The 25140-nt window shown below is 47.1% G+C and overlaps 2 protein-coding genes across 6 annotated transcripts in view; one reads left to right on the top strand and one right to left on the bottom strand.

The window, feature by feature from the left end:
* Window positions 1-25140, top strand: part of rbm43 (RNA binding motif protein 43) — an 88680-nt gene that overhangs the window by 46996 nt on the left and 16544 nt on the right. The gene's annotated exons all lie outside the window — the stretch shown is intronic.
* Window positions 8646-14361, bottom strand: LOC147114685 (uncharacterized; the record flags this gene model as incomplete). Its single annotated transcript, XM_085992532.1, is given in 4 exon segments — window positions 8646-9662; window positions 9665-10288; window positions 13355-13464; window positions 14124-14361. Coding segments are annotated over 4 exon segments (1851 nt in total), but the record flags the coding sequence as incomplete, so codon positions are not given.

The following is a 25140-nucleotide window of genomic DNA, read 5'->3' as shown; positions in this document are numbered from 1 at the left end:
AGAACTGGATGCCAAACTCCAGTTGTGGCCCAACCAGCGCTTTATAAAGGTTCAGCATAACTTCTCTACTTTTGTACTCAATACCTTTATTTATGAAGCCCAAGATCCCATATGCTTTGTTAACCACTCTCTCAATATGTCCTGCCACCTTCAGGGACCTATGCACATTAACTCCCAGGTCCCCCTGTCCCTGCACTCTTTCAAACTGTGCCATTAAGTGTATATTGCCTCTCCCTGTTCCTTCTGCCAAAATTCATCACCTCACACTTCTCTGTATTCAATTCCATCTGCCACTTGTCTGCCCATTCTGCTAGCCTTTCTATGTCCTGTTGCAGTCGATTGGAGTTGGAGAAGGAGTTGGATATATTTCTTAAGGCTAAAGGGATCAAGGGGTATGGGGAGAAAGCAGGGTGAACTTGGATGATCAGCCATGATCGCATTGAATGGCGGAGCAGGCTCGAGGGGCCGAATGGCCTACTCCTGCTCCTATCTTCTATGTTTCTATGATTGATATCATCACTGTTTGCCACACCCCAAGTTTGGTGTCATCAGCAAATTTAGAAATTCAGCGGCAAATTTAAAAATCAGCGATGGCAATGCCATTGAATATCAAGCAGCGGTGGTTAGACACTCGCTTGTTGGAGATAGTCATTGCCTGGCACTTCTGTGGTGCGAATGTTACCTTCCACTTATCAGCCCAAGCCTGAACGTCGTCCAGATCTTGTTGCATGCAGGCATGGACTGCTTCATTAACTCAGGAGTTGTGAATGGCACTGAACACTGTGGAGTCATCAGCGAAAATCCCCATTTCTGACCTTATGTTGGAGGGAAGGTCATTGATAAAGCAGCTGAAGATGGTTGGGCCTAGGACACTGCCCTGAGGAACTCCTGCAGCAATGTCCTGGGGCTGTGATGATTGACCTTCAACCACCACAACCATCTTCCTTTGTGCTTGGTATGACTCCAGCCAGTGGAGAGTTTTCCCCCCCGATTCCCATTGACGTCAGTTTTACTAGGGCTCCTTGATGCCACACTCGGTCAAATGCTGCCTTGATGTCAAGGGCAGTCACTCTCACCTCTGGAATTCAGCTCTTTTATCCATGTTTGGACCAAGGCTGTAATGAGGTCGGGGGCCGAGTGGTCTTGGCAGAACCCAAACTGGGCATCAGTGAGCAGGTTATTGGTGAGTAAGTGCCGCTTGATAGCACTGTCGATGACACTTTGCTGATGATTGAGAGTAGACTGATGGGGTGGTAATTGTCAATATTGGATTTGTCCTGCTTTTTGTGGACAGGATATATATGGGCTATTTTCCACATTGTTGGATAAATGCCAGTGTTGTAGCTGTACTGGAACAGCTTGGCTAGAGGCGTGGCTAGTTCTGGAGCAAATGTCTTCAGCACGATAGCCGGAATGCTATCGGGGCCCATAGTGTTTGCTGTATCCAGTGCGCTCAGCTGTTTCTTGATATCATTGAGGATGGGGATATTCATGGAGCCTCCTCCTCCCATTAGTCATTTAATTCTCCACCACCATTCACAACTGGATGTGGCAGGACTGCAGAGCTTTGATCTGATCCATTGGTTGTGGGATTGCTTAGTTCTGTCTACAGCATGCTGCTTCCACTGTTTAGCATGCATGTAATCTGTGTTGTAGCTTCACCAGATTGGCATCTCATTTTTAGGTACACTGTTCCTGGCATGCTCTTCTACACTATTCATTGGACTAGAGTTGGTCCCCTGGCTTGATGGTAATGGTAGAGTGAGGGTAGAGTAACTAGTGGTGTTCCGCAGGGGTCAGTGCTGGGTCCCCAACTCTTTACAATCTATATTAACGATTTGGAGGAGGGGACCGAGTGTAACATATCAAAGTTTGCAGATGATACTAAGATGGGAGGGAAAGTAGTGAGTGAGGAGGACATAAAAAACCTGCAAGGGGACATAGACAGGCTAAGTAAGTGGGCAGAGATTTGGCAGATGGAATACAATACTGGAAAGTGTGAGGTTATGTACTTTGGCAGGAAAAATCGTAGAGCAAGTTATTATCTTAATGGCAAGAAACTTGAAAGTACTGAAGTACAAAGGGATCTGGGGGTCCTGGTGCACGAAGCTCAAAAGGTTAGTATGCAGGTGCAGCAAGTGATTAAGAAGGCCAATGGAATGTTAGCTTTCATTGCTAGGGGGATAGAATATAAAAATAGGGAGGTATTGCTTCAGTTGTACAAGGTATTGGTGAGACCGCACCTGGAATACTGCATACAGTTTTGGTGTCCATACTTAAGAAAAGACATACTTGCTCTCGAGTCAGTACAAAGAAGGTTCACTCGGTTAATCCCGGGGATGGACATATGAGGAGAGGTTGAGTAGATTGGGACTCTACTCATTGGAGTTCAGAAGAATGAGAGGCGATCTTATTGAAACATATAAGATTGTGAAGGGGTTGGATCGGGTGGATGCGGGGAGGATGTTCCCGATGATGGGTGAAACTAGAACTAGGGGGGCATAGTCTTAGAATAAGGGGCTGCTCTTTCAAAACTGAGATGAGGAGGAACTACTTCACTCAGAGGGTGGTAGGTCCATGGAATATGCTGCCCCAAAAAGCTGTAGAAGCTACATCATTACATAAATTTAAAACAGAAATAGACAGTTTCCTAGAAGTAAAGGGAATTAAGGGTTACGGGGAGCGGGCAGGAATTTGGACATGAGTCCAGGTTCGGATCGGACATGGCCCTGTGGGTAGCGGAGCGGGCCCAGGGGCCGTGTAGCCTGATCCTGCTGCTATTCTGTGTGTCTAATTCTGTTAGATTCAGGAGATGGTTCTGTGATAGTAGATTGGCGGTTAGGATCAGATCAGCCATGATCTTATTGAATGGCGGAGCAGGCTCGAGGGGCCGATTGGCCTACTCCTGCTATTTCTTATGTTCTTATGATATGCCGGGCCATGAGGTTACAGATTGTGGTGGAATACAATTCTGCTCCTGCTGATTGCCCACAGCACCTCATGGATGCCCAGTTTTGAGCTGCTGCATCTGTTCTGAATCTATCCCATTTAGCACGGTGGTAGTGCCACACAACACAATGGAGGGTGTCCTCAGTGTGAAGATGGGACTTTGTCTCAACAAGGACTGTGTGGTGGTCACTGCTACCAATACTGTCATGGACAGATGGATCTGCGACATGTAGATTGGTGAGGATGAGGTCAAGTAGGTCTTTCTCTCGTGTTGGTTCTCTCACCACCAAGCCCAGTCTGGTCGTTATGTCCTTCAGGACTCAGGCAACTTGGTCAGTAGTGGTACTACCGAGCCACCATTAGTGATGGACATTGAAGTTCCTGACCCAGAGTGTCTTGTTTTACACACTTTGTACAAAAATAATAACTTGCAGGACAACAGAGTATTACAGTTTAACTCTTTTATTAAGCATTAGGTCTGATCTTACTCATAGCAGCTCAGTGGGGAAAGCCTGGCATTAGGACCCCTAGCCTGGGTCTTCAAAACAATAGTAGTCCTTACAGATGCCTGCAGGCCAATGACAACTCAGCATGTGATCACATGTGAATAGGTATTCCTTACAGATGCCTGCGGGCCAATGATAATTCAATATGCAAATGTTACATCCCCTTTCTTTTAAAAGAAAAATGTTATGCATTACTTTTAAACTTTTCTTCTACCTAATGTTCTCGGTAGCATAAACATATAAGTAAACTCAGCATTTAACTAGCACTGAAAACATCTCAACGTTTCAATAACGATGTACAGTTTTTTTTAGGGCAGCGATCCGCCTACACCCTTTGACAGTTCACAAGTCAAGGATAACTCTAGGCTTGACCTCTCATCCCGACCTTGTGTGGTATGAAACTGAGCATGCTCCTGAATCGGTCAACAATTCAGGTTCAGGTTTAGGTGCAGGTAAGTAGGATGTGTTTTGTGTATTGCTCTGTTCATCACACTCTGTTGAACTGATCCTCTCATCGGAATGAGTGTTGTTCCTTGGTGTTCAGGAGGTGCCTGCGATTGCGGCGGTACACCTGTCCTTCTGGGGTGCAGACGTGATACGATCGCTCAGTGTCAGCTGGCTGGATGACGACTGCTGGCTTCCAGTAGTCATGCTCCTGGATTCTGATGGATTCTCCATTGTGCAGCGGCGGCAGTAGTCTAGCTGACCTGTCATAGTATCTCTTTTGGTGTTGCTGTCACTGTACACATTTTGCATGCAGATGACGACCTCTGGCTGCAGCTGCTGGTTGGTGCTTGGAAGGATTGAGCGAAGTCTGCGGCTAATCAATAGCTGTGCTGGTGACTTGAAGTTTGTGGTAAACCACGTTCACTATCGTATCACTGTTAGTAGTTAGCACTGTTCACCACTGTTCGTTATAACTGTATCACTGACCACTATTGTATCACGGTACGAGGTCGCCTCTTGCCACACTGCTATACCTGGGATGACCACTGCCGACTCCGCCTTGGCTCCACCCACCAGGCCAGGTATAAAGGTGAGCGACTGGCTGGTATTCCTCCTGCTTGGATCGGATCACCCACGAGAGTGGGCTCTGTTATTTAGTCAATAAAAACCTTTAGTCACCTTCGTAACTCTTCGCCTTTTATTGGAGGAATTGATAGGTATATCAAAGTTGTCAACCGGAGTGTTGCGGTACTCAAGGAGACTGATGTAGGGGTCGCTTTTGTCTGCTTTGGCTTTGTCCATGAGTGTTTTTGCAATCTGGACAGTTTTTTCAGCAAGGCCATTACTTTGAGGGTAATGTGGGCTTGATGTGACATGTGTGAAATCCCATGCCTTGGCAAACGACTCGAACTCTTTTGATTTGTATTGGGGGCCATTGTCTGAGACTAAAGTCTCTACCATGCCATGCCTGGCAAAGGCTGCCTTTAGCTTGTGGATCACAGCTGCAGATGTGGTGCTGTGAAGCTTGTCCAATTCAAAAAATCTGCTGTAGTAATCAACAGTCACTATGTAGTCCTCGTTGTTCCATGTGAACAGATCCGTTGCCGCGACCTGCCAGGGCCTGTCTGGGATACAGTGAGGTATCATGGGCTCTTTGACATTTGATGGGCGGCGTTCTAGACAAATGGAACATTTTCCAACAATGTCCTCAATGTGTTTGCACATTCCGGGACAAAACATAATGTCACGTGCTCTTTGTTTGCATTTTTCCATGCCCATATGTCCAGCATGAATTTTTGTCAACATCTCTTCTGTGAGACTGGTAGGAATGATGATTTTCTCCCCTTTGAAGACGATTCCGTTGATTTGTGACAGTTCGTCTCTGTGGTTCCAGAATTCAGATATGCTCTGAGGGCCTTTCCTCAGGCCAACCTTCATGTATGACTTTGCTCAGCCGTGTGAGTTGTGCATCTTTCTCTGTTCCTGCTCGGATCTCCTTCAGTTTTGAGTCACTCACAGGCAAGCTGTTGTACACCATGTGCACCTGCACATCCATGTCTTCACTGAGGCTGCTGTCCTGGTAGCTAAGAGAATTTCTGGAGAGCGTGTCTGCGACAGGAATGTCTTTGCCTGGACGGTGAATGATTGTGAAGTCGTACTTCTGTAGCTGAAGGATCATTCTCTGTAGCCTTGGTGGGGCTGCGGCTAATGGTTTCCTCATGATTGACTCGAGAGGCTTGTGGTCGGATTCCACAATGACTTGTCGGCCATAGACGTACTGGTGGAAACGCTTACATCCAAACAGAATTGCATATAGCTCTTTCTCGATTTGAGCATAGTTGAAACATAGAAGATAGGAGCAGGAGTAGGCCATTCGGCCCTTCGAGCCTGCTCCGCCATTCAATGAGATCATGGCTGATCATCCAAATTCAGTACCCTGTCCCTGCCTTCTCCCCATATCCCTTGATCCCTTTAGCCTTAAGAAATATATCCAACTCTTTCTTGAATATATTTAAAGACTTGGCCTCAACCGCCTTCTGTGGTAGAGAATTCCACAGGTTCACCACTCTCTGGGTGAAGAAATTCTTCCTCATCTCTGTCCTAAATGGCTTACCCCTTATCCTTAGACTATGACCCCTGGTTCTGGACTCTCCGACCATCGGGAATATTCTACCTGCATCTAGTTTGTCCAGACCTTTCAGAATTTTATAAGTTTCAATGAGATCCCCTCTCATTCTTCTAAACTCCAGCGAGTATAAGCCCAATCGACCCAATCTCTCCTCATACGTCATTCCTGCCATCCCAGGGATCAGCCTTGTGAATCTTCGCTGAACTCCTTCCATGGCAAGAACATCCTTCCTCAGATAAGGCGACCAAAACTGCACACAGTACTCAAGGTGTGGTCTCACCAAGGCCCTGTACAACTGCAGTGGGACATCCTTGCTCCTGTACTCAAACCCTTTTGCTATGAAGGCCAACATACCATTTGCCTTCTTCACCGCCTGCTGCACCTGCATGCTTACCTTCAGCGACTGGTGCACCAGGACACCCAGGTCTCGTTGCACTTCCCCTTCTCCCAATCTATTGCCATTCAGATTTTTGACACCAAAGTGGATAACCTCGCATTTATCCACGTTATATTGCATCTGCCACGCTTCTGCCCAATCACCCAACCTGTCCAAATCATCCTGGAGTTTCTCGGTATCCTCCTCGCAGCACACACGCCCACCCAGCTTTGTGTCGTCTGCAAACTTGGAGATATTACATCTAGTTCCCTTATCTAGATCATTAATGTATATTGTGAATAGCTGGGGTCCAACTGTCTGTGAGAGATCTGGAAGCGTAGCCAATGGGCTTTCCTTCTTGCAGTAATACTGCGCCTAGTCCGTACTTTGACGCGTCCACTTGTAGTCTGAGCTCTTTGTTGGGGTCAATGTAGGCAAGAACTGGTCCTGGTTCTCTGGTGATTAGGTCTTTTATTTTCTGAAATGCTGTGTCATGTTGTTTGTCCCACAGGAACTCTTTGGATTGTTTGAGCAACTGACGCATGGGTGCGTTGATTTCGGAGGGGCTCGGGACAAACTTGGCTAAGTAGTTAACCATGCCTAGTACTGTCTCTAGCTCTGCGCGGTTCTTCGGCGGCTCCTTCTTGATGGCGGAGATTTTCTATGGATCCGGTTAATGCCATCAGTTGAGAGGCAATGGCCGAAATAACTGATCTCGGTGGATCCGATTATGCTTTTCTCGGGGTTGAGCCGGATACCTTTCTCCCGTGATCTTTGTAGCATCGCACGGAGGTTCCTGTCATGTTCCTCTCTATTCCTGCCATAGATGAGGATGTCGTCTACGATTGCGACTACTCCGTCGAGGCCATCATAGGTTTCGTCGATCTTCCGCTGGAATTCATCCTGAGCGAAGACCAAATGGTAAACGCAGAAATCGGTAGCGTCCAAATGGCGTGTTGAACGTTGTTAGTTTAGATGACTCTTCCTGTTCTGACACCATGTCTTGTTTTGCACACTTTGTACAAAAATAACTTGCAGGACAACAGAGTATTACAGTTTAACTCTTTTATTAAGCATTAGGTCTGATCTTACTCATAGCAGCTCAGTGGGGAAAGCCTGGCATTAGGACCCCTAGCCTGGGTCTTCAAAACAATAGTAGTCCTTACAGATGCCTGCAGGCCAATGACAACTCAGCATGTGATCACATGTGAATAGGTATTCCTTACAGCTGCCTGCGGGCCAATGATAATTCAATATGCAAATGTTACACAGAGTACCATCTTGGTGCCCTCAGTGCTTCTTCCAAGTGGTGTTCAACATGGATGAGTACTCATTCATCAGCTGAAGGAGGGTGGTAGGTGGTAATCAGTAGGAGGTTTGCTGCCATGAGACATCATGGAGTCTGGAGTCAATGTTGAGGACTCCCAGGGCCACTCCCTCCCGATTGTATACCACTGTGCCGCCACCCCTGGTGGGTCCGTTCTGCCGGTGGGCCTTGGAAATTGACTGAAAGGTATGATTCTGTGAGTATGACTATGTCAGGCTGTTTCACACAGAAACCCCACAGTGCAGATAGAGGCCATTTCGGCCCATCGAGCCTGCACCGACACATATCCCACCCGATCCCCGTAACCCCACGTATTTAATCCCCCTAACACTAAGGGTCAATTTATCATAGCCAATCAACCTAACCCGCACATCTTTGGACTGTGGGAGGAAACCGGAGCACCCGGAGGAAACCCATGCAAACACGGGGAGAATGTGCAAACTCCACACAGACAGTCACCCGAGGCCGGATTCGAACCCGGGTCCCTGGCGCTGTGAGGCAACAGTGCTAACCACTATGCCACCTAGTTTCTTGACTAGTTTGTGGGACAGCTCTCCCAGATGTTAGGGGGACTTTGCTGGGTCGACTGATCAAATGTGAACTGGTGAATCATAAAATTCGAAAGGATTTTTTTTTGTAGAATTTGTTTATTGATGAAATATGATTGGTAAGATAACTAATTAGAAAGCAGGAAAATAACACATTTTCTGATAAAAGATAAAATAAATAACACAATTTTACCAGCAGACTCCAAGTATTTGTCCAAGGGGTGCTTTACAGCCAATGTAGTACTTCTGAAGTGTAGTCACTGCTGTAATATAAGAATTGAAATAAAACTCAGCACCCACCCCCCCTCCTCCTCCACTCACCACACTCCACCCCCCGCACACACCACACCCCATCCCACCCCCCCCCATAATTTTCAGCAAGCCAGTTTCTCCTCTTGTATCCCAATTTGATACTCCTTAACTGAGGGGGGAAATGAAACAGCAATGTCACAAGAACAAACTTCTGGGATGTTAGACATCTATGCCACGGTTTCCTTTCTTGTTACCTCTGTGGTAAATCATTGCAAGATTTGTGGTAAATCATTGCAAGATTTGGGTTCAATCTTTGACGGAATTCTGGGATGTATCGCTGTCTGTCGCCCTTCATTCTTTGAGCCTCAGCACTTCTGCCTGCTCTGGTTTGTGAATCTTGAACATCAGAGTTAATTGGAGACCTCTGGTCCTTTGTTGTCTTTCTGGCCCCTGATAAGGACCATCGTCTTTGATGGGCACAGCCAGAACTTGGAAGAATCTGCCATTGGTCACCAGTTTGGGCCTGGGTTTGTTTGGCATGTTTGATTGCTGGAAGGTTTGCATTGGAGTCATCCATTGGACTTTCCTTCTTAATTGGAGGGCATGAAGAGTTGCGCTTAGCATGGCTTTCTGAGCGGTTCAATCTTCTCCCTCGCTGACATGGCCCAGTGCTTCCAGTCGCTGAGGGGAAAGCACAATTCCCCAAAGCATACTGCAGAGCTTTAGAACTCTCAGCTGATGGCCCCACTAAATGAATGGTTTGACCAGTTTTTATCAGTCGGACTTCTGTTAATAAATCTATGGCCAACCTGCACCTGCTTAATATCTCCTGCTTCTCACAAGATTTCATCGCATTTAGATCAACCTGATGCGTCCTCAGTTGTTTTTGGACCTTTTGGATGTGAGCACAAACTGCTGCCTTGGCGTGGGACAGACTTATATGGTCATTGACGACTGCTCGTTTTGGGTGTAAATCTATCTTACACAGATCACCAAAATAAGATTTTTCAAAGTCTACAGAGTATTCTTCAAGAACCTGATGAAACTCATTCATGTCATAAGCCTCCAGGTATGCAAAAACCAATCTATCAACTGTGAAGCTTAAATCTTCAAGTGAGAAGAAGCAGAAGGGCCAGTTGAAGAACGAGATGAATATGCATTCAGGCTACAATCGTCCATTTCAGAAGAGGCACCTTTCCTCTGGTCAGAAGTGCCGCTACACCCCACTGCGCCCTGAAGCCCACTAATGCTCCCATGGGTATATGGTGATGTATCTTCAATGTTATTGGAACTGGCACCTGGCAGAGAAGCTGAAGATGAAATCAAAGGCAAAGGGGAGCTGTTGCTTTTACCAGAACGTACTCTTGGCATACAAGAACTTGACCGTATATTACAGGTGTGCTTGCCGGCACTGCAATCATCGTCCTCACTGGTTGTTGATGAATCTGAGCTTCTATCATGTGCTGTTTGTGGCCTGTAATTAATAAATGCTCCAGATTGTACCGATTTCCCATCTCTAGCGAGTCTCTTGTTGTTGGCCGAATGCTTGAGATCGGTGATTGCATGTGGTGACTGCTGGGGAATCAAGTTCATAAGGTCACTCCGAAGTTTCTTTAAAGAGGGGAAAGAGCCTTTGATCTCCCAAATGAAGTCCTCGTAACATATAACGTGAAAGCCACGTCTGACGATTAATTGACGAACCTTCTGAATGTCAAAGGGGCGTATGTCCAGTTTTGTACTCACAAACAGCATCACCTGGTAAATCAAAAAGGAACATCTAATTAGCCCCACCTGCCCTTTCACCCCCTCCCTTCCCACCATCCAGGGCCCCAAACACTCCTTCCAGGTGAAACAGCAATTTCCCTGTACATCCTCCAACTTAGTATACTGTATTCACTGCTCACGATACGGTCTCCTCTACACTGGGGAAATCAACACAGGTTTGGTGATCACTTTGCTGAACACCTCTGTTCTATCCGCAAGTGTGACCCTGAGCTTCTGGTCACTTGACACTTTTCTAATTTTCTGTCCCACTCCTACTCTGTCCTCGGCCTCCTACACTGTTCCAATGAATCTCAATGCAAGCTCGAGGAACAGCACCTCATCTTTCGATCAGATACTTTACAGACTTCTGGCCTCAGCATCGAGTTCAGCAACTTTAGATCATAGTCCATTTTCTCAGACAGTAGGTGCTGGTAATGGTTCTGCTGTAAACATTTACACTTCCACTGGGCCCACCTTTTGTTTCTTTACTTGTCCTATTACCACCGCCTTTTGACTTGCACCATCATCCCTTTTGTCATTTAATTGCTCCTACCCTCCACTCTATCACAGACCTTCCCCTTTGTTCTTCCCCCCCCTCCCCTTTTCTCCTAGCTCTGCTCTTGCTTATAAACTATTCTTCCAATTCTGAGGAAAGGTCACTGACCTGAAACGTTACACTGTTTCTCTCTCTACAGATGTTGCCTGATCTGCAGCGTGTTTCCAGCATTTTCTGTTTTTATTTCAGATTTCCAGCATCCGCAGTATTTTGCTTTTGATCTAATTAGCACCTCTATTAACTGCAGTTCAGAACAATTATGGGATAGCTGAGAGCCGGCAGTGAACGACAAGACTGCGATTCAATCGGTCCTTCATTAGAATGAAACTCGAACAGGTTTTTTTCCCCCCTTGTTTAGAAAACTAGGTGAACGTCCAAGGCCCAAAGTGCAACCAAGTTTGAAAAGAGCAAGAGAGAAGATGAAGACAATGAGGACTTTTAGGTAATGAGGATTTTGAAAGCCTGAAGATTGTGGCATGTCATGTGGTAAATGTAGCATGCTTGGGAGGAACAGGTCACTTTGGATCTATGGTTCCAGTAATACCAACCCCACCGTCTCATCAATCATGAGACAAACTCTTAAGGATCATGAGATCTCATAAGAAATCACGAGTTGCTATTTTTTTCCAAACATAGACTAATATCGATTGAGAGTTCGTTCTTTCACACAGAGTAATGGCACATACATCCACACAGAGAAGACTAGCCAAATGGATGCTGTAGGAATTCCTTTTGTTTAGCTGGGCTAAGAATGGCTTTCTTTGCCTGTATTTGTTTTTTTGCAATTAACACGGCCCATGTGATAGGCACGGTTTTCAGCTTTTAACCACGTTTATGTCCCTGGCCTCAGGTTGGACAGAATTAAAAATTAATGTTCAAGATTCCAAATCAATCCTGAGCACGTGACCAAATGAACTGAGTGCAGCAGAGAATGATATTTAACTCAGTGCTAATTATCAGTAACATTACTTGGGAATCAATTGCAATCATTCAGCCTGTGGGTTTGAACCGGACACTGGTCCGTCAATTTAATTTACCACTGGCCCTGCTTCAATGAAAACTTGATCCCAAGAGCATATTTTGGAGCAATTTTAAACTTTGGAAAATTATGTTCAAACCAATTTAGAACACAGCAGAGCCGTTGCAATGACGTCACGTGCCCTCATTGCGACCTTTCACCTTTAACTCCAAGATGGCAGCGCCCGTTGTAAGGAGGATTTTAAGATTTCGACCTTTTAAAGTCGGGATGAAATCCTTCAGTGGCGAAGCGAGCCTGACACCAAAGGTGTTTCCACCCTAAGCCGCCGCAGCGCGGCTCGTTTAAGCCTCTCGGTGTCAAATACCAACCGCTCCTGTCCTCGGACCGGCCATGGCCGCTGCTTCCCGGCAGATCCTTGGCCCCATGTGCTGAGGTCACTGCCCTCCCCAGAGGTGCTGTGACCAGAAACCAAACCGAAGTGCAGCCCGTGTTCACAGCAAGGAGAGTTTAATGGGTTGTTTCAGTAGTTGATGCGCTGCTTTGGATTCACCAAGTGATTATTTTTATGTAAAAGTCACGGTTGGTTGGATCCTACTGATGGAAAACCAATGGGAGACAGTACTATGGGACAAACCAACTCACGGAACCCCCACTCCCCCCCACCCCCAACCATTGAGAATCCCTGACCCAACCCACGTGTCCCCAGCAGCCAATCACAGGAGACAATGACAAAGATTAATACAGCCGAAAAAGAATCTGAGTGGAATCGCAAGATGGCAAGTTGGGGTGAATTTTCATTAAAAATCGCATGTCTCGTGATTAACTTGCAATACTGTGGTTCCCAAAGCTCTCCACCACTGGGGGTTTTCCCCACGTCATTTTTCATCTACGTCCATCTAATTTCCCTTCTACCTGGTAGTCGCATGATACAGTGTTAATGGTGTTGACTAATCATGGAATATTCAGGTGGACCTGTGAATGGCCGCGTGCCTGAAACAGGCAGGAAGCTGTTTAAACATGCAAAGCAGGGCTCTACACTGGTTGTAGGACACGGATGTAAAATTCGAGTATAAATAGGCTGAATTTGTACCACGTAAGCTCCGCCTAGTTGTACTAGGTGTTGAGTGGCATAACCAGCACACTAAACGGGCACAAAACTCTTTAAATGCTATATATTTGTGGAGTCAGAATGAGCAGGTGTGCTCCTCCTGAATACACAGAAATATTCTGGGCCACTGCCAAACCTGGATTTGCCCCTCTCGGCTTTGCCTGTTTCCCCCTCTCCCAGGACCTACCGATGGTCAGCTCTGCTCGGTGTTGGTGCTATGCAGAATTTGTCAGGACCCGACTGGCGAGCAGCATTGGGATGCCTGTTTGGTGCCCCCAGCTTGCTGCTTCCATTCAAATAAGACACGATGCCGAATTTAGCCCAGGCTTCAGACCGGCATGAGCCGCATGCTGAGCGATCGTTCTACCGACTTGGGGCCCATTTTTGAATGAATTTCTCCCCCAAAGAATATACCTGTTCATTATCAGTGTCGCTGTGTCCTTCTTCAGCCTCACGTACTTCCAATTTGTATTTTTTCCCATCTAACCGCAGTATGTGTTTTCGTTTAAGGACATTGTTTGCATCTGTAAGAAAGAAATAATTTAAGGAATACCAGACTGCGGACTGTAGCGGGTCCTATTACCTCACAGGTAGGACAGGCCCTAAGTGTTTAACTGAGCATGCTCCCTGTAATACCACTGCAGGCCGCAACCAACAAGGTAAGATTTAAAAATAGACTTACCGGGAGGCGCAGGAGTGCTCCTTCCGACCCCACATTCAAAAAAACGTGGGCTGCTCCACCCCCACTGATCACCACCCATACAAACCCCTGATCGCCACCATGACCCCTCCCTCGATCCCGGGCTCTGCCCCCCCCACCACCATCGACATCCCCCCACAATCCCAGCCTCTGATCGCCACCGACCACAACCCACCTTCCTGGCCACCTACCCTCCAGACCCAATCGCCCCCTTCCTGATCGCCCCCCAATCTCCCATTCCTTTTCGCCGGCGAGCTGCCTGACGACGTCCATTAGGTGCCCGCAACTCGCTGGCTCGATGATAATGAGGATAGTGGTCCAATATCGGGTGTCCCTCGGGCCAATCCATTCAGGCACAGGGATTGTAGGCCGAGCTGTGTCAACAAATAACATCTAAACCCATGAATTAAAAATATCCTAAAATACTAACTGCCAACAAAGCAATGTGATAGACCCTCTCTTCTCAGACATCAGCTCAAGTACCTTCCTTGTTCTCAAAAGTGATGTAAGCACAGTGTTTATCACCGGTTCGATATTCCACATCCAGCACTTCACCTCCTCCATTGCTTTTCCTCTGGAAATAAATGGTCAGTTTATCCAACATCCGCTCCACAGGAATGAATTCGGGAACATTCAGGACCTGAATTTTCTTTGGATTTTGTAGCATAATTTTTGGTTCCTGGAGTCTGTGGAGAACAACCTTTGATTGAATTGATTTTTTTTAAACATTTTTTTTTGTCCAAACAATACTCAGATAAAGCAGGTAAGGGGAGACAAGGAGTTTTTTTTTTCCATACAGCGAGTTGTTGTGATCTGGAATGCACTGCCTGAAAGGGTGGTGGAAGCAGATTCAATAATAACTTTCAAAAGGGAATTCGGTATATACTTGAATAGAAAATATTTGCAGGGCTATGGGGAAAGAGCAGGAGAGTGGGACTAATTGGATAGCTCTACCAAAGAGCAGGCACAGACACGATTGGCCAAGTGGCCTCCTTCTGTGCTGTATGATTCTATGCAATGTTGCATCGAATAACACCTCCAAGAATCAAGAGCTGGATGGCTATCTGCATAGGAAATGAACTGAAGTTTAGAACGATAATCACAGATAGATACGGTCAAATGCTTGTGGAACATGATGGTTCCTGAGCTGCTGGGACACTGGAAATGTCGAATCAAGGAAAGGAAATGGCACAGGATGAATACAGTTGAATTTAAAGGTGGATGGACCTTGTGGGATTGGGACAAAAGGAACTTTCCAGAACTTTTCCTTCAGGAGATCGGAATGGGTTGGGGTAGATTTCACAATGGAGTAGATTATATATGGTCTGTGGAAGAAGTGGGCTTGTTGGGCTGAAAAACCTCTTCTCATTTTTGTTGTGTATGTGCCTTTAAGAGAAGAACTGATTCTATACTGCAGTACCGGCAGTGACCACCCCTGTATATAAAGCCATAGCAGGCTTCTGTATTTCAGTCTTGAATTACTCTCTGTTCAGTAAATACCTGTTTTATTGTTCTCCTGCAGTCTGAGTATTATTGATCCTCGGACACTACACTGGCGACGGGCAGGTTTGAACTCACCTGCAGTACTGCATCACCTCACGGGGATCTTTTCCCTGAAGAGAAGCTTCTTGGAGGTCGAAGTCAGAACGGCGGGCGTCGACCGCAGGCAACCGCCCAGGGATCCATCGGAGAGTTGCAGGGGAGGCTGTGGAGAGCTGGGCCTGGCTCCCCAGTCGAGGTGTTCCAGCAAGTCGTGCTGGTAGCAGGTAGTGCGCTGACCCTTCCGGACTGCGGCGGGCTCGGGCTCGATCGAGCGGCTCTGCAAAGGGGCCGTGCAGCGTTGTCGGGAGGAAGAGAGAGAGAGAGGGCGGAGCGCACAGGGCGCGGTCGGTGCTCAAGAACAGGGCAGCGTGGAGAGGATAGAATGCAGGGAAGGAAAAGTGAGACGCGCCGAAGCCGAGGGTCGCCGCCATTACCTTGTAGAACGCTAGGAGCAGCGTGGCAGCAAGGGGAAGAAGGAAAAGCGCGGGAGGCGCCATTTTATTACATTGGGGAAGAAGAAAAAGTGCGGGAGGCGCCATTTTAAATCACCCAAGATGCCGAAGAGTGGCAGTATCACTGCTTTCGACAACGAGGTAGAAGACTGGACCACGTATGTGGAAAGAATTGAAGTGTACTGCAATGCCAATGAGGTGGCCAATGGAAAGAAGGTGTCGGTATTATAAAATTTGATAGGCGCGAGAACGTACGGCCTATTGCGGAATTTAATTACCCCAGCTAAACCAATGGAGAAAAGTTTTGAAGAGATTGTTACTATCTTACAGGAACACCTAAACCCTACACCGCTGCTGATAGCAGAAAGATTCAAGTTCCATAAAAGAAACCAGCACAAAGATGAGAACAATGCTGACTATCTTACAGAACTACGCAAGTTATCGAAGCACTGCCAGTTCGGAGCAGGACTGGCAGACACCTTGCGGGATAAGTTTGTCTGCAGGCTCCAGAGTGAAGGAACCCAGAAACGACTACTTTCGGAAAAGGACCTGACGCTAGAACAGGCTTTCAGCGTGGCAGTATCCTATGAAGCAGCAGCACGGGGAGCTGCGGAAATACAACAGAAACCACAGGAATACAGCGCTAACGAAATGGCATATGGAGCAGAAAAGTGCTATCGCTGCGGCAGAACAACCCATGATCAGAAGGACTGCTGGGTTAAGGACAAAGTATGCAGGCAATGTGGGAAAATGGGACACATAGCAAGAGTCTGCAGGTCGGGAAAGAAAACCAACACTACAAGAACTACTAAGGAAAAGTACAAGAAAGTAAAGAAATTGACAGACAGTAGTTCGGAAGATCAGGAGAGTGATAAGGACTCCGGGAGCAGGAGACTAAGTTGTCTAAAGTTACACAACGTGATCGCAAAGGAGGATCACCGAACCATTTGGGTCACCCTCATGATAGCAGGGTCCCCAGTAAAGATGGAATTGGACATAGGATCAGCCCTAACTGTCATGAATCGACGAGACTATGAGCGGCTATTCTCACACATACCCTTGAAGGACACATCCATTGTATTGAAGATATACACGGGGCAAAAAGTCTACCCCAGAGGAAAAATAAGGGTGCCAGTTGAATACAATGGCAAGGAAACACAGAAACTGTATCTATATATACTACCAGATGGAGGACCACCATTATTGGGACATGAATGGATCCGAAAAATACAATTGGATTGGCATTCCATTCAGGCGCTAACTGTGACTGATAAAAAGGATGATGACGTCACACCTGGCCGACTGTCAAAAATTCTAACTGACGCGAAAGAGGTGTTCCAATAAGGACTTGGGACTCTAAAAGGAGTAACGGCAACGATAAAAATCGAAGATAACGCAAACCGCCCAGCCGTTGAAGCAGAGCTGGCGAGTCTGGAGCGTTCGGGTGTGCTGTCCAAGGTGGACTGGAGCGAGTGGGCCACACCCATCGTTCCTGTAATGAAGAAATCATTGAGCAGCACGCCTGGGGAACCGAAGAAGGTTCGCATCTGTGGGGACTTCAAGGTAACTGTGAACCCAGTCCTGCACACAGTACAATATCCACTTCCACGGATAGAAGATATTTTCGCCTCACTATCTGGAGGGAAACGCTTTACAAAGATTGATCTGGCCCAAGCGTATCTACAAATGGAGGTGGAAGAAGCGTCTAGGAAATACCTCACGATAAACACTCACAAAGGCCTTTACCAGTACAATCGACTGGTATTCGGGGTAGCATCAGCCCCGGCTATTTGGCAGAGGGCGATGGAACAAGTCCTGCAAGGGATCCCGGAGACCCAGTGTTATTTGGACGACATCCTGGTTACGGGCAAAAATGACAGTGAACACCTTGCCAACCTGGAGCAGGTGCTCACGAGATTACAGGAATATGGGCTACGAGCCAACCGCCCCAAATGAGAGTTCTTCAGGAGACAAATCTCGTATTGTGGCCACATGATTGATGAGGAAGGGTTGCATAAGTCGCCAGACAAGATTGAGGCTGTAGTCAAGGCTCCAGCGCCGGAAAATGTGTCGCAACTGAGGTCGTTCCTCGGGTTGGTGAACTACTACCATAAGTTCTTGCCGAATTTATCTACAATTCTGCACCCACTGAACGCCTTACTGCAAACTGGAGTAACATGGAAATGGAGTGATGAGTGTAAGCGTGCCTTTCAGTAATGTAAATGCCTAATCACTTCAAAAGAAGTATTGGCCCACTACAATCCAACACTACCGATTCGGTTAGCATGTGATGCATCTCCCTACGGCATCGGAGCGGTGCTGTCACACAAATTCCCTGAGGGTTCAGAGAGGCCAATAGCCTTTGCGTCGCGCTCGTTAACCTCAGCCGAGCGTAACTACACCCAGATTGACAGGGAGGCCCTCAGCCTGGTGTGGGGGGTGAAGAAGTTCAATCACTATCTGCACGGGCAGAAATTCACCCTACTGACTGATCATCAGCCACTGGTCTCCATTTTTAACCCAAAGAAGGGCGTTCTGGTGATGACGGCGCAACGGCTGCAAAGATGGTCACTTTTTCTAGGGGCACATCAGTACGACATAGAGTACAAGGGTACGAAACAGCATGGAAACGCTGATGGGCTGTCGTGCCTACCGTTGCCTACGGTAGAGGAAGCACCTGCAGTGGACCCTGTTGAGATATTCCATGCAACCATAGTCGAATGTCTACCTGTTACAAACTCAAGTATAGAGAAGGAAACCCGAAATGACCCGACACTCTCTCGGGTCTATGATTTGACGGTGAAGGGATGGCCAGCACATGGCGACTCACTGTTTCCAGCATTCTCGCCAAGGAGAGAACAGCTGTCAGTGTGCCGGGGGACCTTGATGTGTGGATCCCGAGTGGTAATTCCACCCAAGTTGAGAGATAGAGTGCTCAATGAGCTTCATGAGGGTCATCTGGGAGGGGTAAAAATGAAGAGCCTAGCCAGGGCGTTTGTGTGGTGGCCGGGAATCGATAGAGAAAATCGAGGATATGACCAAGAGATGCACAGGATGCCAGAAGGTCCAAAACGCTCCACCACAGGCCCCGCTACATCCATGGGAGTGGCCCTCATCTCCATGGCAACGGGTACACATTGAGTCCATAAATGGACCAGCAAAATCAATGTTCCTAATTGCTTTGGACGCCCACTCGAAATGGCCAGAGGTCATCAAAATGTCCTCCACCACCACGGAGAAAACTATTGCAGTCCTACGGACCATCTTCGCCAGGAATGGCTTGCCAGAACAGATTTGCTCCGAAAATGGGCCACAGTTTGTGTCAGAGGATTTCCGGAGGTTTCTGAGGAATAATGGGGTGAAGCATTACACATCTGCCCCATATCATCCAGCCACAAATGGATTGGCTGAGAGGTTTGTTCAGACCTTTAAAAAGGCCATAATGGCAATGCATAATGACGACATACCACTACAACACAAGGTGGATAATTTCTTGTTTGCTTACCGGAATGCGACACATGCAGTCACCAACCAAGCTCCAGCCATAATGTTCTTCAACCGAAGGCTAAGATGTCGCCTGGATTTGCTCAAACCAAACATAAGACGAGATGTTGAGGATAAGCAATTCCAGCACATAAATGAGAAGCCAACCAGGAGCTTCAAGATAGGGCAACCAGTCTTGGCCCGCGACTACCGAACAGAAAAATGGCAGCCAGGAACGATATGCACACAGCAGGGACCACTAATGTACACAGTGGACGTTGGAGAGAGCATCGTGAGACGCCATGCTGACCAGATTCTAGAGTCACAGGAACAAGCCAAACCCATACCACGAGCAGGTGCACCTGGTAATCAACCCGAAGTACAGATTGCGTCTACCTCAGAAGCAGTGGTATTGGAAGCTGACGAACCAACCAATGACAATGAGCCAGAATCAACTCCGCCGCAAGAACAGGATACTCGAGAAAGGCGCTATCCAGTCAGGATCAGGAAGCCTCCTCAAAGACTGAACTTAGAAATGATTATTTCAGTTGATGTATATAGTACAGAGAAAATTGTAATTGTAATTAGTTATTATTTAGTTGTTAAATGAATGTTATGTACTGTTTATCTAAAAGGGGAGGAATTGTTGTGTATGTGCCTTTAAGAGAAGAACTGATTCTATACTGCAGTACCGGCAGTGACCACCCCTGTATATAAAGCCATAGCAGGCTTCTGTATTTCAGTCTTGAATTACTCTCTGTTCAGTAAATACCTGTTTTATTGTTCTCCTGCAGTCTGAGTATTATTGATCCTCGGACACTACAATTTTGTCGCTTATTACAGAGTGAGAGACTGACAATAAAAAAAGAACTTGCATTTATACCTGTCACAACCACCATAATATCCCAAAGTGATTCACAGCCAATAAAGCACTTTTGAAGTGTAGTCACTGTTGCAATATAGGAAACACGGCAGCCAATTTGAGCAGAGCAAGTTCCCACCAGCAATGAGATAAATCTGTTTTAGTGATGTTGCTTGACAGATAAATGTTGGCCAGGACAGTAGAACTTCCCTGCTCATCTTCGAATACTGCCATGAGATATTTTATATTCATCTAAGAGGGCAGACAAGGCCTTGGCTTAATGCCTCATCCAAAAGACGGCACTTCTGACAGTGGAACATTTCCTCGAAGTGTCAGCCTAAATGGTGCTCTCAAGCCTCTGGAGTGGGGCCTGCAGGCACGACCTTCTGACTCAAGAGCCAAGGCTATGATTTCAACCACCTGAATTTACTAACAGCCAACACTATGGGTGGGTGCATTTACGGGAAATACTAAAACAAGTTGGGAGTGAGCCTTCGGCTTAGCGGTAGCACTCCCTCATCTGAGTCAGAAGCTAAAGGGCTTGAGCCCAACTCCAGATGGCCCGCCGACTGGAACATGAGCTCTGAATACTGGGTTGATATCGCGTCCGGAATTTTAAAAAAATCGTTCATGGGATGTGGGCGTCGCTGGCAACGCCAGCATTTATTGCCCATCCCTAGCTTGAGAAGGTGGTGGTGAGCTGCCTTCTTGAACCACTGCAGTCTGTGTGGTGAAGGTACTCCCACAGTGCTGTTAGGGAGGGAGTTCCAGGATTTTGACCCAGTGACGATGAAGGATCGGCGATATACATCCAAGTCAGGATGTTGTATGACTTGGAGGGGAACTTGGAGGTGGTGGTGTTCCCATGCGCCTGCTGCCCTTATCCTTCTAGGTGGAAGAGTTTGCGCGTCTGGGAGGTGCTGCCGAAGAAGACTTGGCGAGTTGCTGCAATGCAACTTGTAGAGGGTACACACTGCAGCCACGGTACACCCATGGTGGAGGGAGTGAATATTTAAGGTGGTGGATGGAGTGCCAATCAAGCGGGCTGCTGGTCAATGGTGACCCCCAGGATGATGATGGTTGGGGATTCGGCGATGGTACTACTGCCATTGAATGTCAAGGGGCGGTGGTTAGACTCTCACTTGTTGGAGATAGTTATTGCCTGGCACTTGTGTGGTGCGAATGTCACCTGCCACTTATCAGCCCAAGCCTGAATGTCGTCCAGGTCTTGTTGCATGCGGGCATTGACTGCTTCATTATCTGAGGAGCTGTGAATGGCGCTGAACACTGTGCAGTCATCAGCAAACATCCCCATTTCTGACTTTATGTTGGAGGGAAGGTCACTGATGAAGCAGCTGAAGATGGTTGGGCCTAGGACACTGCCCTGAGGAACTCCTACAGCGATGTCCTGGGGCTGTGATGATTGACCTCCAAACACCACAACCATCTTCCTTTGTGCTAGGTATCACTCCAGCCAGTGGAGAGTTTTCCCCCCCGATTCCCATTGACTTCAGTTTTACTAGGGCTCCTTGATGCCACACTCAGTCAAATGCTGCCTTGATGTCAAGGGCAGTCACTCTCACCTCACCTCTGGAATTCAACTCCTTTGTCCATGTTTGGACCAAGGCTGTAATGAGGTCAGGAGCCGAGTGGTTTTGGCAGAACCCAAACTGGGCATCAGTGAGCAGGTTATTGGTAAGTGCCGCTTGATAGCACTGTCGATGACACCTTCCATCACCTTGCTGATGATTGAGAGTAGACTGATGGGGCGGTAATTGGCCGGATTGGATTTGTCCTGCTTTTTGTGGACAGGACATACCTGGGCCGTATTCCACATTGTCGGATAGATGCCAGTGTTGTAGCTGTACTGGAACAGCTTGGCTAGAGACGCGACTAGTTCTGGAGCACAAGTCTTCAGCACGATAGCTGGGATGTTGCCGGGGCCCATAGCCTTTGCTGTATCCAGTGTGCTCAGCTGTTTCTTGGTATCACATGGAGTGAATCGAATTGGCTGAAGACTGGCTTCTGTGATGGTGGGGACTTCAGGAGGAGGCCGATATGGATCATCCACTCGGCACTTCTGGCTGAAGATGGTTGCAAACGGATGGAGTAGCCACTGGCTCAGTCAGAAGGGTTGGGATCGGCCTCACTCTAGACAGCCCCAGCAAGCGGAGACCAGAGCGCCGGCCCTGAAGACTGGGTTGCCGCCCAACAGGGGCATGCGTCCAATGGATGTGGGTGCCCCACCCCCCATCATAAAAATTGAATGGGGCACTCTGTCCTTGGTTGTAGCCCAGCTGATAAAGGTACTCCAAAGATAAAAACCTTGAGGAAACCACCTCAGCTTCTCTTCCTCTAGTAAGTGGTTCAAGAATCTCACCAGACTGGAGTTAGAACCCGCCTTAGGGCACAACACAACGGATGGACTAGCACAAGTAAAACCCACTTAACATCCCCCTTGATGTAACAAAAGGAAGCTTTTGATTTTCCTACTATTTCACTGACCTTTTTAGTTAACTTCTACAATTTTTTTAATTCTCGGGTTGTGAGCGGCCTGGCAAGGCCGGCACTTATTGCACATCCCTAGTTGCCCTGAGAAGGTGGTGGCCACCCTCTTGAACCACTGCAATGTGGTGAAGGTACTCTCACAATGCTGCTAGGTAGAGAGTGCCAGGAGTTTGACCCAGTGATGACAAACGAATGGCGATATAAGTCCAAGTCAGGATGGTATGTGGCTTGGAGGGCAACTTGAAGGGTTGGTGTTCCTATGGACTAGTAATCCAGAGAATGAGAGTCTAAATCAGCCATGATCTTATTGTTGAATGGTGGAGCAGGCTCCAAGGGCCAAATGGCCTACTCCTGCTCCTATTTCTCCCACCATAGCAGTTTGAAAATTTGAATTCAGTTTTCTAACAAAATTCTGCACATATATATATCTTGTTACAAATCTTGCATCTGCATGCACTTTCTGTCTGAAAACACATTTCTTGTCACACTTTTGTCAAGATTTCCATTATCAATTCCTATGTGCACATTTGAATGGTAAAGTCCCGTTAGTTGCTCTTGTCACTTTGTAACTAAAACTCTGGCCACTAGGTGTCACTGCATCATTCTTTTCCTCACAAATTACTCAAAATGCTTTCTGAAAACATTTTATTCAACATTTTCTTTATTAATAACTAAAATTTTAGTCTAAAATTATTCAAATTGTCTTTAAATACCTTCACTAAAGTTTTTTTTACTTGAAGGCCTCAGCCTCTCGCAAAAGCCTTAGACTTGATTATTTGCTCAGAGCTGTGATGCTGTAGCTGAAGGCGGGTCCTGCAGTCCTGAGCATGTGCACAATTTCCCAACATACAGAAGTTATCATTTAAGCTAGCCTAATGATGAAATGCTTCTCTCTCAATCTCTAGCAAAATCTGTGTGTTTGCTTTTCAAAATTATTTGAAGCTAAGCTTTATTCAGGTAAAGTTTATTGTGAAATAAAAACATAAAATGCTGGAAACATAGAAACATAGAAGATAGGAGCAGGAGTAGGCCATTCGGCCCCTCGAGCCTACTCCACCATTCAATGCGATCATGGCTGATCATCCAAATTCAGTACCCTGTCCCTGCCTTCTCCCCATATCCCTTGATCCCTTTAGCCTTAAGAAATATATCCAACTCCTTCCTGAATATATTTAATGAATTGGCCTCAACTGCCTTCTGTGGTAGAGAATTCCACAGGTTCACCACTCTCTGGGTGAAGAAATTCCTCCTCATTTCTGTCCTAAATGGCTTACCCCTTATCCTTAGACTGTGACCCCTGGTTCTGGAACACTCAGCAGAAGTTAAACAGAGTTAACGTTTCAGGTCGATGACCTTTCGTCATAACTGGTCATTGACCTGAAATGTTAACTTTTTTTCCTCTCTCCACAGATGCAGCCCGACCTATTGAGTATTTCCAGCATTTTCTGTTTTTATTTCAGATTTCCAGCATCCGCAGTATTTTGCTTTTGTATTAAAGTTTATTATGAGTTTTTTTCCCCCTCCAAAAAGCAGAGAGGCTGCATGTGTTCATGTTAGAGTTAGAGAGAGAGAGAGAGAGAGAGAGAGGAGAGAAGCAGACTTTGTAAACTGTTCATCACAATTGGGCAATGCCTCCTTTCAAGAGCCAATGGCAATCATTCAACCATCTAGAGAAGGAGAAACAAAGACTGCAGCTATTGGCAGATGCGTCGTCCTCCACCATGTACAGCAGGCACCTCAAAGCACTGGAGAAGTACCGCCAATGCTGCCTCCGCAAGATCCTGCAAATCCATTGGCAGGATAGGCGCACCAACGTCAGTGTTCTCGTTCAGGCCAACATCCCCAGCATCGAAGCTTTGACCACGCTCGATCAGCTCCGCATGCCCGATATGAGACTCCCAAAACAAGCGCTCTACTCAGAGCTCTGACACGGCAGGAGAGCCCCAGGTGGGCAGAGGAAATGCTTCAAGGACACACTCAAAGCCTCCTTGAAAAAGTGCAACATCCCCACCGACACCTGGGAATCCCTGGCCCAAGACCGCACAAAGTGGAGGAGAAGCATCCGGGAAGGCGCCGAACACCTCGAGTCTCTTCGCCGGGAGCAAGCAGAAGCCAAGCGCAAACAGCGCAAGTCAACCAAAGCACCCCACCCACCTGCCCCTTCAACCACAGTCTGCCCCACCCATGACAGAGACTGTAGGTCCCGCATTGGACTAATCAGTCACCTGCAAACTCATTTTTAGTGTGGAAGCAAGTCATCCTCAGTCCGGAGGGACTGCCTAAAATGAAGACCCCACCAATACAAACATCCAATTCACAGGTCAGGGGCAGTGTTTGCCTTGCCGGGGGAGGGGGCCCTACATTTTTACCAGACAATGAGACTAAATAGTACCTGCATAATCTGATGCCTACTCCACACAAGTACAATTGTGAAAGGTGTATCTGCAATAGGTAATTTTAAAAAAAGCTGGGAAAACAATCATGAATCAGCTATTACCATCATGTAGCGGGTCCTTTCACCGGATCTGCTTGGAGCCCCATGCAATTTCACGAGTTTCTTGGTCCTCACGTTGGGTTCGGGCGGGAGTTGGGGTGTGGATATGGAAAAGAGGCCCAGGAGTCAACATCTCTCTGGGCCTCGACGTGCGAGCTT

Source organism: Somniosus microcephalus, chromosome 7, assembly GCF_052327205.1.
Source record: "Somniosus microcephalus isolate GS21.2 chromosome 7, FLI_Smic_1.0, whole genome shotgun sequence".
Classification (NCBI taxonomy): domain Eukaryota; kingdom Metazoa; phylum Chordata; class Chondrichthyes; order Squaliformes; family Somniosidae; genus Somniosus; species Somniosus microcephalus.
The sequence above is the reverse complement of the archived record's forward strand: the minus strand, read 5'-3'. Positions and strand labels throughout refer to the sequence as shown.